Below are 15,521 nucleotides of genomic sequence, written 5' to 3'. Positions count from 1 at the left end.
GAATACTGTGGTCTTATGGAATAGTGTGGTCATATCATTAGGCAACAGAAATGTAACTGATGTGATGTGAGGAGATTCACAGGTTTTACACACTCTTTCTTATTTGCTGTTATACAGGCTATAGAGCACTGCTAATATCCCATAGAGTAAAGCTCTATTTGAGTGAAAAGATGAATCTTTGAAAAATGTACTTAAGGCTACATGAGTTTCAGGATATCTTGATATATTGTGGTAATTATCCTACCCCGATCCCTTCCTCTAAATTCATGTCAAACTGCAGAGTAGACAAAGCTCACCCATATTGGAATATAGCACGTGCTATCTGAGCATGATACTTAACAGCACTTTTTTTCATTCACTTCAGAGCATGACACGTTGTACCGCCTACACAGTAGGCTAGCTCTTCCTGTGTTTAACAAGCTTTTGACAGGCAGCCAGTGATGCAGGGATCTTTACCCCCTAAGCAGAAAAATGATCTTGGATCTAAAAGGAGCATGTTTAATAGTCATGGTTTTCTGTTTCATGTTTTATTCTGCCTATGCACATGTTCAGGTAAGTCTTAAGTTTTAAGTTTCATTGTACATTTTGTGTTCATGAGTTTGATGCCAGTTGAAGACAACTGGAGAATTCAGTGATCAGATTTAGCAGTTAACAGTTATACTATGTGGGTAGTTTCACCATCAGGGTAAGTGCTTTGTTTTACAAGGCCTAAAAATTAAACCTTCAAATATTATGTTTTTTTTTGTTTGTTTAATTGTCAAGGTGCTAGATCTAGTCATTAATAACAACATACAGTTATCCAACATAATGACATATTATGATGTACACAGACACACATGTACGCTGAAACCTACCCATAGGTATAAGGAACAGGGGGGTTTGTATAAGTGGGGGGGTAGTTTTTTTTTAATTAAAAAATCGGCTTTTTAAAAAATGACAACAGTGTTCTTAAAATACTGGTAAGGTTGTCTTCAGTTAGGTGTATAATGCGTGTGTAAGCCAGCACGAGTAGTTTATAGGAACAGATCATTTGTTTACTTGGTACATACCTCAAATGTTTGACTTTAAAAATATTATTCTTTCCCTTTAGATATTGAGATACCTGGGAGCACAGTCATTGCAAAGTTAAATGTATCAGTAGAACTTAATATTCAACAGGAGCCTGTATGCAATGCTACTGTGGAATGGCGTACACCATCATTCTTATGCCTAAAATTTAGTCCACTGAACAACATCAGTTGTTTCAGGGACTGCTGTAAGAAAGCAAAATTCTACTGTCAAAACAACAGTCTTGTATTAAACTCTCTGGCCCCTCAAGATGAAGGAAAGTACATGGAACAAATAGTCTTACAAAATGGTACAATTAAGAAGATATTCATTACACTGAGGATCATATGTAAGTGCACTTGAGATGTCACCCTCAGCTTTGAAGTGACATTTGCACACATTTTGTCTTCATTTTGTTGAAATTGTAAAACTACATTCTTTCAAGCAACTGACACTTTCATTCTCTTTACTTATTCTGACTTCCATTGATTATTCTTTTTAATAACCATTAAGTAAGCCATTAAGTAAATTATGCAGCCATTGTGGTAGCTGTGTAATATACATACGTTACATTTTACAACATACTTTTAAGTTTTAAAAATTTTAAATTAAATTAAATGATGGTGTTCACTATTCTAGATCCTCCACGTATCTCAAATGTAAGCATCATCTCAACTCAGCCGACTCTAATGATCATGTGTGAGGCCAGTGGATGGGGCGTGTCATACAGCTGGCTGAAAGATGGACAGGGCCTGCAGAACATGAACCAGACACTGATGGTTCATAATGCAACCCAGAAAGACTGTGGGAAATACACTTGTGTGGCAGCGAATGAAGGGGGAAGTACAGAGGGTCATGCCAATGTTAATGGTAAGACATACAGCCTTCTGGCTTTATTCCTCAACAGCAAAAATCCTTCTTGTTTCAAGAAGGCTTATGATGTTTTCAAAAAATAATACATTTACTATGTGCTATATGTGAATATGAGAAGGATAAAAGTTATTGAATCATTATGACTATCCAAACAGGTAAATATGCGATATGTAGAGGCCAGGACATGAGACATGACATTAAGATTGTGTCTGCTGTGATTTGTGCGCTTGGTTTGTGCATCATTGCTGTCTGCATCAAGAAGTATCACGCAGGTAATGTATTACAGTTAATCTACAAGAATGCACTGAATTTCAGCAGTTCTTGTTATTGCTTTGTGGCTTGATGATGTTTTAAGCCCCCACCGTCGACAAGGTAGCGCTGCGACCGTCGACTTCAAGGCACCTAACCCTAACCCTTACCTAACCCTAGTGCCTTTCATGCACAGTCATGGGCAGTAGCTTCACTACTTGTAGCGAAGCTACTAGCTTACATTTCTCAGTAGCTTGGTGGTAGCGAAGCTATGGAGTAGATGGCTTTTCAATAGCTTAGCTGTATTTTTGACCATGTAGTGCAGTAGCTTTTACAGAAGCTATTTTCCAGAGCATTTGTGGAGCTCACAGTAGAGCTTCCTTCTGGTCGCATACATAAATCATTTAGGCTCTATTCTGTATGAACTTGAAAGACAAACTAATTTTCCATGCCAGAGAGGAATCAATGCAATTGTGCTTGCAAATATGTTGATGGTAGTCTACTGTGTGGTTTTATTGAACAATGTCTATAAAATAGACTGTCAAAATTGTTTGTATTAGTTTTAACTTGCACATGGTAAAGATAAACTGACTGGGTAATTGTACTTTTAAATTTAACACCAACATTTCAGCCAAGTGGAATGAAACTAGGATAATCAAGAGGTGAAGCTTTTACAGGTGGAAATCCACCCAACAGTAGATGCAAACATGCATGCACGCACATTGTTACATTGTGTATGCCTTTGCTACTGTACTTCGAATATAGTTAAGAGTTTGAGTTAAGAGCTTGAGTTACAGCAAAAAGTTAGCTTGCCGTTTATCCTGCAAACTTAAGAAATGGCCAAATTTAAATTGGGCCACATATGCACACTCTCTCAGTAGGCCCTATACCTGCCTTTTGCTATTGTGTGGAGACTTTTTTTTTTTCTCTCAAATTGATTTTATTTTAGTTATATATTATAACCTACAGGTGTAAATCAAGGTTACTGTACATGTGTAGATCAAGTTACTGTATCTGTTATGACTAAGTTAAGTTGGCTAGCTCATTCAAATAGCACTGACTTTGCAGGAAGCTGGTTCACTTCATTGGTTTATGTTCATTTTTTGTAAATTACAAAGTAGCTTCTGATGTAGTAAACTACTTTTGCGAAATGTATGTAACTTACCTAGCTACATTTTGTCTTGAGGAAGCTTTTGTGTATAAGCTTGATTTAGTATAGAGTGACTGGTAGCTTAGCTCACTACATTTTCTAAGTATCTTGCCCATCACTGTTCGTGCAGCACTGAAGATGACGTTGGGGGCTTAAAACACCATAAAATCTGCTATGTACATCAGCCCAGGAACTTTAGGAAATGTGCTGGATGCAGTGTTTCTAGCATTGCACAGCACAGGAAACTATGCACATTGGAGATAGTACAGTACAGGGGTTTAGCAGTCACACACCCATGCTCACGGCTAACAGGAAATGTGTGTGTTACTGAGAAGGTTGCCTACTGCAGATCTCCTGGTATTTCCATAGTTAATAACAATGGACAGTCCATTTTAGCTCCAGTACTGAAATATCTTTTACTCAATATATCCAGGTATCTGCAGCAATGAATCATGGACTCAAGAAGACAGAGATAATGATGAAAACCTGTAAGTTGTTGTCAAAATGTATGTTACCACAAACTCATGATCTTATCATTTTAAATGATTTTCTAGGAAACAGAGGACCAAACACAGGAATGGAAGGTAGTACTAACATAAAACCATTAATCATAATACCTGAAAAGAAGAATGCTGTAAATGTATCTTCGTAATAACATTTCATTTGATATTATGAAGGAATAAAGCCAATGTGTCTTCATAATATCCTAAAATCACTTGTTCTTATGCAGCAGAGGATCGTATATATGACGAACCCAGCAATGTGCAGGTAAATAGTTTTAAAAATTGTGTAATAATGGTATGGTGATAATATAACAATGTTTTGAAAATTATAATATTATACTTGAAACATTTAGCAGGCATGAATAATTATAGACCTGATTCTACACAAGTTGTTATTATTTATCATTACCAAGACATGTAAATGTATAATCCACAGCCAAACCCACCAGAGGTAGTCCAGCTGGCTTATGTATACACAGACTTTATACCAGGAAGATTTCCCACAGGCCACGGAAAGGAGGTGAAGACAGAAGCTGGGTACTCAACCATTGGGGAAGTCCTGGAGCAGGTACAGACACTTCGAGCCCTGGAGCAGGCAGAGACACCTGTGGTTCTGGAGCAGACACCTGTGGTTCTGGAGCAGACACCTACACTTCAAAACACATGATATAAAAAGGCAATGTGATAGAAAGGCAATAGGTCTATCATACAGGGAAGCTCTGTGTACATATGGCACAATATATTTCCTGCCACAACTTATGGTGGACCTCTGTTTTTATAAACATAGACTTATAAAATGCACTGTTTGTGCATAGTAAGGGATATCGATATATCAATCATTATGTTATAACAGATTCCACCGCCATGATTATCATTGTTACTACTTCATGACTTCTCACTGTGACGTGAGAGAAAATGGCAGACATGAACAACTCTATGCACTTTGTTGTATTTTGTATTTTAAATACACAATTCCTGTTTATCACCTTTTTTGTATTTTCCCTCTTTGGTTACACATGGTGATCTATCATAGATAATTTTCTGTCGACGCATTGCAATGTAGGGGAGACCGGGGCTGGTTGGAACACTTTTCACTCTCGGCTATATTTCTCCGTCTTACAATGCGTTGAAATTGTCAAATTGTGATTAACTGAAAGCTTGGGATCTCAGCTACAAAATGTATACATTCAATGTCAACAAATTATTCCTTGTTTTGAGTTATATGATTAAAGTGGTGTTGTGCACGTGTGCCAACCTGCCCCATGCACGGGGTTGGTTGGCACATGTAGTCGGGGTTGGTTGGAACACCTATGTTATAGTCCTTTGCAGTACCCCTTTTGCTTTTGTTTGAAGTGCTCATCTATATCACTGCCTGTAGGGCTTTGCTGATGTCTTTCCTGTGTTTTTCTTCAGTAGGGCCCACCGTCAAGACCAATTTGGTCCCTACCGATTTTTTTTTACTTCAAATGTTTAAAAATGTCTGAAATGCTTCAAAATGTAAAACTGTGTTCAGTAATTACAATAACAATGCTAAAATAAAGATTGATGATGTTTTTATGTGTAAAATACAAAGTTTATAGATTTGTCACAAAATAGCCATAGGGAATGTATGTGTCAACCAACCCCAAAATCAGTGTGCCAACCTGCCCCGCCCACATTAGGTCAAACTGTTTTGCACAAATGCTGTTAGCCTGCTAATATCAGTCACCTCAGGTTTTCAAACTTCATTTTAAGATATAGATGAGTCCCCTAGCAATCAATTATAATGAATATTTTTTTTATATCCCTAACTATTACCCTTCTAGGATGTATTTAGTGGGAGGTGCATATTCTAAGTTTTGACACTACAAAATTAAAATGTTGTTCTCACCTAAAGGGTTAATGACCTGGAGACCAGTTACATACGTGAGTTTAATCTACTCAATAAGGCCTTCAGTTTAGTGTTGGAATTTTGTTGCAGCTCCCTCTAGTAGCCTGGATATTAACAGTGTTTCAACCTGCCCCTGTTCCAACCAGCCCCGGTCTCCCCTATCGCAATATCACTGTATCGTGATACTGTTGTTAAGAGCAACATATTGTGACATATGAGTCATATCCTGAATTACTCGTGACTTGCACTCCTAGCAAGAAAACTCTGTTCACAAAGATAACAACAAATGAAAATAGACATAAACACAGTACAAAGTTAGCCTGGTAAACCAGACCCTGGAATCTTTCAGATTAAGGGTCTGGCCACGAGTAATGAAAAAGGCCCAATTCGAGGGGCGGCATCAAGTATGCATTTGAAACTCTCACTGCACGCAGTTGGATAACGCTACGACCAATCACAACAATTCACGGTGTGACGTATCCAGTTCTTGCAAAGGAACGATTTGAGGGCGATTTTCTGCTCCTCTTTTAGTTGAAAAGCCAAATCTAAATCCTTTATTGTAGCGGCCAAAGCCGTTTCAAACAACTGGTGTTCATCGGTAGCTATCTTGCAATGTTTTCTAGATGATTCCTGACGTTGCAGCACCGTCGTCATCAGTGCAGCTCGCCTTTGTCCCGCCTACACCGATTTGATTGGTCCCTCTCGCTCGAGAGGTAGAAGAAATTTGGATCATTGCTCGTGGCCAGAGTATCTTGCGGGCACAATTTAAATTGTGCTCTCGCGAGAACTCTGGATTTCCAGGGTAGTACAAAGTAATATTTATTAATAAATGGTTAAAATGAATGTTGTTATTCTGTCCTTATTTTGACCATGCTTTTTGTGATTGTTGATGACTGCCAATTGCTGATGGCAAATATAGAAGCAATTACTCTTTTTCACCATAAAACTGAAGTAGTGAATGTAGAGCTATTTGGAGGTATGTAAATAATGGTTCTGTCTGTTTGAATGTGAGGTGTGTTTCCCAGTGAATAAGCCTATGCCGAACCCTATAGTGGTTCCTGTGTGGGTTTACAGTGGAGCCCTATGACGCTGTGTTGACCAGAATACGTATCTTTGAGCATCTCCACTGCATCTACACAACATCTGTATTTTTGCAACTGAAAACATTCCAATATAACTAAAATTTGACTCAAATTCATTGCTCTTTTAGTCAAATTCAGCAAATTGCTCTTTACAGTCACCTGTCTGTTCTGCACATTTGTACATTCATTTCAAGTCCTAGTTTAGAGACTAGAGAGGATAATTTCTTATCTTTTCAATGGCAGTTTACAAGATTATTTATGGACTCATGTGTGCTCCTTTAACATCTGCTGTGCACTGTACTTGTTTGTCGACAGGAAATACTATGTGTTTCAATTGTGGCTGACCAAAGAGAGGATGAACTTTCTGTGGCTGGAAAATAAGTAGTTGTATGATAATGCTTGTTGTTTTTTAGTAAACATGAGTGTAGGCAAATTAGTTTCTATAAAAGATGAGTATCCTGCTTACAGCAATTTTGACTTGCTCTTGAGATTTCCCTGGTGCTGTGAAATAAAGCTGAATTCTCACAACTCCTCCCTCCAAAACATTTACTTTGTAAGTGAACACAACATATGTTGTAAGTGCTGTAACTGTGAACTATGAATGCTTAAAAAGACATCGCTCACTGCACCATTATCCATTCCATTTCAGACAGCCTGTTGCAGGTTTGCTACCCCATGCGTGAGGTTAGATAAAGTAACCACTTTCAGTAGCTAGCGGTGTCTGAGGTTTTTGAGCCTCATGTTGAGTGTCTGTAAGTACAAATAGGCAGGGGCGTAGCACAAGATGGGCCCCTGCATATAGTCCTGATGGGCCCCCATGTTCCTCAACCCAGGTAAAATAAAATATATTCCAGACTTTTCAAGGGCCCTCTCTACCCTTGGGCCCCTATAATCAGTAGTGGTTTTACCCCCAGTCTGACGCCCATGCAAATAGGTGTGAAACTATGGTTTCCTTGTCAGATGTTACTGATTTCCTGCACTGTTTTCCTGTCTGTGTGGTCAGGTCCATATAAACAATGAGTGCATGTGTTAAACATGCAGACATAAAGAACACAGAGAAGACAGGACATTTTCATTTGTGCATGTGGGGTTCTGGTGGTGCTCCATACTCTTTAGCAGAAATATGTTCTATGTTCAGTTTAAAATGAGCCAAGAGCCACTCAATGGTATTTCCTGATACCCAAAATAATCCAAAATACCACCATTTATGAGAAATCTATTCCTTTGCTATATGCTCATGGTGTTCATTTATCGGTCTGCCTTGGATTGCTGCCCAAGTTGGGTTACCATCTGGGTCATTTAGCCATAAAATGATTTGTTTTTAAACAGGTTGGATGAGCTGGGGAGTGGAGGATTTGTGTAAGGAGTTGTCATTTGGTCAATTCTGAACTATAGGCTAGACTATCCTACTGAAAGTAGCATAGGCCTACTGCCTTTTGCAGAGGCTTGTTGGGGCTGCTTCCAAACATGGTCCTCTAAAATGTCTGTATCTCTAATGTTTATTGTCTGATATATTGATGTGATTCTTTTAACACTTAGGCCTACATACAATGTTTATTGGATCAGCTATGTAGAAAGGGGTCCATTCTCACTGGCATTCTCATATTCTCATTCTCACATGGCCTTCAAAAATCATGTGTATAGCAAATCAGCTTAAACCGGTTCATGCCCATATCTTGGTTTATGTGGTGAGAAGATCTAGGTTTTGATAAACAGGGTTACGAAATCCGGTCTGAATTGGCTACTGATTAGCCTACTAACAGTTATCCTACCACAGCCTACTAATAATGGGCTTTAACACACCAGCCTATAGGTCCAATACTGTGGAAGTCAGAATAGACTCAGATTTGTATGTACTTATCATGTTTTGAAACTATTTGTAACTGGAAATGATTAGTTGTACAAGTAATTGTCAATATTATGGTTATGGTTATGGTTATGGATTTTGCAGACGCCTTTGTCCATAGCGACACATAAATACAAAACAACATAATAATATTTAAAATTGAACAGGGAACAGATTAGAATGTAGGTCAAATATAGTAAGGTGAATAGTTATAGTACACAATAATATCAATTCAATCAATAGCCTAATAAAAAAGCAATGGAAAAAAAGGGGAAAGGCAATAATAAACAATAATGTCCATTCAATCAATAATATAAAAACAATGACATGCTAAGACTACATTAAGGACAATATCAATAATAAACAATAATGTCAAATTAATTAACAGCCCAATTAAAATAAAACAACATTATACAAACCATAACACATAAGCGCTTAAACAACTAAGTATATGTTGAATAGGAATGTCTTTAGACCCCTCTTAAACGACCCAAAACTACCACAGGAACGGAGAGCACTGGACAATTCATTCCACCAACATGGAACCACTGAAGAAAAGAGTCTGGAATTAGACCCAGTTTTCATGACTGGTCGACACAACATGCGCTCACCAGAAGACCGCAGTGGGCGGTTGGGGATGTAAGGCTTGATTATTGAATTAAAATAACTAGGAGCAGATCTAGTTAGTGTCCTATAGGCCAAAGTGAGAGATTTAAATTTAATTCTGGCTACTATAGGGAGCCAATGGAGAGTAACTAGAGGAGTTACATGTGTCCTCTTTGGCTGATTGAAGACCAGGCGTGCTCCAGCATTCTGAATCAGCTGTAATGATCTTGTTACACAAGCGGGTAAGCCAGCTAATAGTGAATTACAATAGTCCAGCTTAGAGATGACCATGGTCTGAACAAGAAGTTGTGTGGAATCTTGTGTCAGATAAGGTCTGATCTTCCTAATGTTGTAAAGCATAAACCGACATGATTTTGCAATAGAAGCTATATGCTCAGAGAAGTTAAGTCGGTCATCAATTACAACGCCCAAGTTTCGTGCCGATCTAGTTGGGGTCAGTGAAGTTGAGTCAAGCTGGATGTTAATCTGTTGGGGAATAGCTGTTTTAGCTGGAAACACCAAAAACTCTGTTTTTGAGAGATTAAGCTGAAGGTGCCGATCTTTCATCCAGGCTGAAATATCCTTAAGGCATGCAGAAATCCGGTGGGAAACACTAAAGTCATCAGGTGGGAAAGACAGGTAAAGTTGAGTGTCGTCTGCATAACAGTGATATACAAATCCATGGGAGCGAATGGTATCACCTAAGGAAGTGGTGTAAATAGAGAAAAGCAAGGGTCCTAATACTGATCCCTGAGGCACACCTGTGGTGAGGTCATGAGACTTAGATACCTATCCCTGCCAAGACACGTTGAAAGAACGCCCTTTAAGGTAAGATTCAAACCAGTCAAGAACTTTTCCAGAAATTCCCAGTTCAGATAGTATAGATAGGAGAATGTCATGGTTAACAGTATCAAAGGCTGCAGATAAATCTAGTAGAATTAATACTGATGACTGAGCAGAGGACTTAGCTACTCTCAATGCTTCAGTCACAGACAGAAGAGCAGTTTCAGTAGAATGACCACTCTTGAAACCAGACTGCATAGGGTCTAGTAGATTATTCTGATGAAGAAAGTCACAAACTTGCTTGAAGACCACTTTCTCCAAAACCTTTGACAAGAAAGGAAGAAGGGAGACAGGTCTGTAGTTCTTCACCTCAGTTGGATTAAGTTTACTACAGTGATATATATATTACATATATTATACATATATTACAAATATGCACTACCCTTGCACACCTTACTTAAATTGCATGTTTAAAATGAATAGTCTGCTGCATGGGGTCTCATGCTATTGGCTGAACCAGACCTGCGCACTACACAACCTTTCAAAAGCACTGGGAATAGGCTACAGTTCATGTACATAGGATGCAAGTGCAGGTAGAATTTAGTCCTTAAAGTGTGTTAGGTACACAGTAAAATTGACAGTGTTATTAAGTGTTAATTTTTCAGAGACATATTTTTCAGTGTTCATTAGTGTTAATTAGTGTAACTTCGGGAGTTGTTTGAACAAACATGTACACCCACGGTGTAATTAAAACTCACAACTTAGTGTTTTAAGTGGGTGTGAATGTACGAACTCTGGGGTGGAGTCATTTACACTTCCGGTCCTTCAGTTGAGATTTTTGAAAAGAAGATGGACGCCATTGAAGTACAGCGTGGGATAGTAAAAGGTAAATTCATTTGTTCCCTCTACTTCTGTAAGCTAGCATGAAAACTACGACAAATACACAATTAAGTAATGTCACATCACAGGTATATGTTTTCATACCAACGTGTTTTACCTACTATGAAATATTGGTGACGTTAGCTTGGTCGCTAGCTAGTAGCAAGGTCGCTAGCTAGCTCAGAAAATTATTGGTAAAACATCCAACAAGCTAACATAACTTCGGTGGGTTATAACCTTATCAAATTGAAATGGTTAAGTTTATGTTAATTTGTAATACTTAAACTGTAAACTGACATTAATGTAATATTGGAGTCAACAACGTCTTAAAGTCCTTTCTGAAATTCGAAAAGGCGGTTGGAATTTGAATACCCACTGAGGGAATAGCTCTAACATGCTAACGTAGCCTAGCTGATTAACATTAGAACTAGTTACAGCCAGAACTCCACTGTTCATAGCGATCTAACGTTAGTGTGCTGCCAAATGCTCACCTGGCACAAATGAATCTGTTGACTGACTAATTATAACAGTCTGTCGACTCATTGACGTTTGGTTGAACTGAACACTATTGCTTGCTTATAAAAAAAATTGCTGCTAGCTAACATTATCTGAGACCACGAGGGCATTCGTTTAACTGTTAGGCATTTTACCAAACAGAGGTGTAAGGTAACCGTTAGCCTGGTTGGTTTGGTGCAGTCTCCATTCTCTGTATGGCACTGGTATTCGTTTCTGTTAGAGTCTGTTGGCTTTATTTGGGTTAGATCAATTTCTTTGTTTCCTAACTTATAAAGGGTGCAGGTAAGCCAAAGAGTATAGAACTTAGCTAGCTTATAATAATTTTTGATATTTGTAGAAATTGTGGTTCAATACTAGCTTGCAAGCACGTGCATAAAGATATTCAGTCCATCAGGCATAACGTTACAGCTGAGCAGAGTAAGAAATGTTAATTCTCTGAAATTATGAGCAGTTTTTTTATGGATATGGTAATATGTAGACGAGTTTACTGCCTAATAAAATTATTTAAGTTATTACTTAAATACTTTCTTACTGTTGAGTTTTGAGTTTAAGTTATTACTTAAATACAACTTACTGTTGCTTAAAAAGTAGGGATTATATAAACATATTTTAAGACAAAAACACTTGCGGTTGAAACATTTGGTAACCTGTGGTAAATAATGTCAGAATAAAGTTTAGAAGTCCTTTGCTGGTTAGTTGATATACTGCTGATAGTCAAATCATTGTTGTTCTTGTATTGATGTAATCATTTTCTTTGTTTTAACAGGGTCAGCAAAATGCTCATCAATGTCCAGTACCATGGAGAAAAAAGTACCTCAAACTGCAGCCTGGTTTTTCTTTTCAAAGTTTAATTCGAGAAGGTGAGGTTTTATGTGAGTTTAGCCAAAGTCCTTTTAGGCAAGTGCCTCCACTCGGCGGCCATATTGCAACGCTTTTTTTTTCCTTTTTTCTAGCTTGTTTAGACTATGAATCAGCCTGACCATAGGCATGTTTCTTAATGATTTCACAAGCACACTTTGTATCCTGGCTGGAGTTAATGCAGATCCTTATGATCGATCCTTTTTAAGAAATACATTTGAAATCAATCAAGGTTCAAAATCCCTGTGCACAGCCCTTTTGCAGGTGCTGATGGTGTGCAGTATAACTATTAAAAAGTCAAAAACTAGTATAAATCGCACACTGAAGGGTATATTTTGTTGACTTTATTTGGCGTGAAGGCTTTAGGTTCACGTTCAAACCTGATGAAGAAAATTGTGAAACGTGTTGTTCACGCCAAATAAAGTGGGTAAGGTAAAAAAAAAAAAAAGATTTTGTCTTTTGTGAATTAAGTGAAATAAAATCGGAGACCGAATTTCTTAAAGCAGCCCTTTAAGATTCCAATTTTTTTTTCTTGTTCTTCAAACAAGGCACATCAATCCACTGGTGCAAAAGAAGAGAACACCTCTGCCATAGGAGATTCAGCAGAAAAAGGCCAAACAGGTGAGCATTTAAAATTAAAATATCACTAGGAGAAATCCTTGTCTGTCTCGTCTCCAAAATGCAGAAGCCTAGCTTTGTGTTCCGGTAGTGTCTCATCAGTGGGCACATTCAATCTTGCAGCTCTGCACTGATCTGGCTGAACGTAAAGTATGTTTATTAGATTCAGTCAGATCTGCTTGCAGATCCAGTGCTGCAAGATCAAAATCCCACTGATTTCATGCTACTGGAACACGAAGCCAAGCAATTTGCTTCCTTCAGATACAGGTCTTGTTATAACCTCTCTGTACACTTTACAAGTTTACAATACTTCTGTTTGTCTGTAGAGACCCTCATCACACAACCACAGAAGTGTAATTATATTTTGAGCACTATCAGTGGTATTAAATAGCGTTTGTTTTTTGATGTTCTAGCTGCCCCCTTAGCTTTCTTGTTTGTACTCTGGAGTTACACTTTTTAGAGGGTGCATGTAAGTTTTCTCTTTACAAGTGTATCACTGTTATTGTTTCTTTTTTTACGCATAGATGGTCCAGGAGGTTCTGGAGAAGAGTTAAATGGGAGAGGAAATAATGGAGGAGTATAGTAGAGCACCTTGACACACTGTACAAGAAGGCATCTTCTGAATATCCTGGTCCATGGGTATGTTTTGTTTTGAATAAATTAATCTAATTGTATACAACAGTTAGGTCCAGTCAAACTATGAACTATTTTCTGACTGAACGAGAGGGATTCCATGGGTGGGGTTATCTCAGGACATCCCTACTCAGACTTAGGTAGTGCCATTTTTACATTGATCCAATGTTATCGTTCCATTCATTCAAAGTGAGAGAACAGTGTAACATAACATCACAATTGACTGTTTGAGTGAGAAAAATAGAGTGCATGTAATAGGGTGAATAATGTAATGTGAAATAAAATGAAAAATCATTATTGTGCACATATAGCCTCACACAACCTGCCTGCAGAGTGACAAGAAAACCCTAAATTGATGTATTTTAATCCAGGTATTTGGTAATAGAATTGCTATGTAAAAACAATATTGAACTGGTGATTGTGGGGTTGATAAATGCTATAAGGCAGAACCTTAGCTGTAGGAATATCTATTACCAACTACACAGTGGCTCCATTTTCAAAAAACTCCTGAAGACACAGCTCTTTAGAGAACATCTCCTCTCATAGCACTACTTACAACAAGTCTTGCTGATCCTAGTACTTACCACCTGTCTTGAACTGACACTCAACTGTTTAAAAACAGCACTCACTGATGCACTTATTCTTACTGTACTCTACTGTTTTTAAATTGTTGAGAGAATTGCTTTAAAACTTAAACTGCTACCATGTTAGTCGCTTTGGTTAAAAATGTATTAGCCAAATCTAATGTAATGTAATATTACTTAAGCATATTTTAGTGGCAAGAAGCGTTAAGTCTATATTTTATCCATAATCCATGTTTAATCACTCTTCCATTTTATAGCTTGTAATGTTGTCTGAATATATCTAATATAATTTTCCTATTGTTTTTAGAAGGATACCAGTACGTAGTCAAAGAAAAAGATATGCACTCGGCATTGTGACTGTTTCCTAATCTCAGGGATCCTTACTCCACCAATGGCTATGTAAGATTTTACTCATTTCCATTTAAGGTTATATATAATAATAATGTTCAACTATTGATCTGGATAATCATAGTTCTTGCCCACATTATTTTGCAGGAACACTTCTACGATGCTGGAAGAGGGACAGGCTATCTGGCATGGCGCCTAAAGCAACGAGTGTCGCAGCGTTTGGTCAAGAACAGCTCGGGAGCCTTGGAATACATGAACACCATGAGCTTTTTAAGGAGGTAGACTTTCTAATGAGGAGACACAGCACTCAAAGAATCCTCCATAGAAATGCATGGGGTTAGTTTGTAACGTATGGTGTTGTTTACATATATCACACCCCCCTCCGTGACAAAACGTGGACATGTGAATACATTGAGCCAATCATGTGGTGTGTTGTGAAGACATTGATTGTGCCAATCATGTGTTGTGATCTTGCCGCTAGAGCAAGATTGGTGTTGTGAAGCCTGCCGAAATAGATGCCCGATAAGTGCCCAAAATGTGTTGCAATATGGCTGCTGAGTGGAGGGACTTGCCTAAAAGGACTTTGGGTATACCCACATGTAACATCACTTCATGGTGCATTATCTGTCTTGCTTATGGATAATTGGCCCATTATTGCACATCTCTAGTAATAGGTTTGAAGCAAAACACAAGTTTGTCAAATTGTAAAAAATCTCTTGATTATATTGTTTAATTTCTTGTTTATGAAATGTTTACTCAGTGTTGCAGAGCATTTTCATGCATATGTGGTTATGGATTGTGAGGAACACTGTTTTATTGTTAGTCAATGATTTGTATGAGTATAAGGCCTTTGCTCAACAAAATGCTTATGGACCAAACTTTGACATATATATTGTACCTCTGCGCATTGATTTGAGCCATATCATGGCAAATGTTAATAAAAAAAGAAAAGTAATTAATTTGCTGTGGTTTGTTTAATATGTTTATTTTGATAAATATATGGCTCTAGAAACTAATTAATTAATTACTCCAATAGAGTTAATTTTGAAACTCTGATAAGAGTTAATTATGAATCA

General features: G+C 37.8%; 1 protein-coding gene and 1 long non-coding RNA gene across 4 annotated transcripts; both read left to right on the top strand.

The window, feature by feature from the left end:
- The first annotated feature begins 274 nt into the window (after positions 1-274).
- Positions 275-6,157, top strand: LOC143112252 (opioid-binding protein/cell adhesion molecule homolog). 3 transcript variants are annotated; one of them, XM_076274509.1, is made up of 8 exons: positions 275-552; positions 1,091-1,396; positions 1,687-1,917; positions 2,076-2,192; positions 3,753-3,791; positions 3,874-3,903; positions 4,050-4,087; positions 4,329-6,157. In XM_076274509.1, exons 1-8 carry the CDS (start codon positions 441-443, stop codon positions 4,344-4,346), a joined length of 891 nt encoding a protein of 296 aa, XP_076130624.1. In that variant the 5' UTR covers positions 275-440; the 3' UTR covers positions 4,347-6,157. The 3 variants fall into 3 exon arrangements, with proteins under 3 accessions (XP_076130624.1, XP_076130623.1, XP_076130622.1); XM_076274508.1 differs by having other exon boundaries at positions 276-552; positions 4,053-4,087; positions 4,259-6,157; XM_076274507.1 differs by having other exon boundaries at positions 280-552; positions 4,259-6,157.
- A 4,482-nt stretch (positions 6,158-10,639) lies between these two features.
- LOC143111562 (uncharacterized) lies at positions 10,640-15,118 on the top strand. Its single transcript, XR_012984550.1, has 6 exons — positions 10,640-10,895; positions 12,171-12,264; positions 12,811-12,883; positions 13,405-13,519; positions 14,405-14,496; positions 14,593-15,118. It is a non-coding gene; the product is annotated as an uncharacterized LOC143111562 (long non-coding RNA).
- The last annotated feature ends 403 nt before the right edge of the window (positions 15,119-15,521 follow it).

Source organism: Alosa pseudoharengus, unplaced genomic scaffold (genome assembly GCF_046254945.1).
Source record: "Alosa pseudoharengus isolate Yale_2024_CS ecotype anadromous, Long Island Sound unplaced genomic scaffold, YU_APseudo_1.1 YU_APseudo_1.1_scf_8, whole genome shotgun sequence".
Lineage (NCBI taxonomy): Eukaryota > Metazoa > Chordata > Actinopteri > Clupeiformes > Clupeidae > Alosa > Alosa pseudoharengus.
The sequence above is the reverse complement of the archived record's forward strand: the minus strand, read 5'-3'. Positions and strand labels throughout refer to the sequence as shown.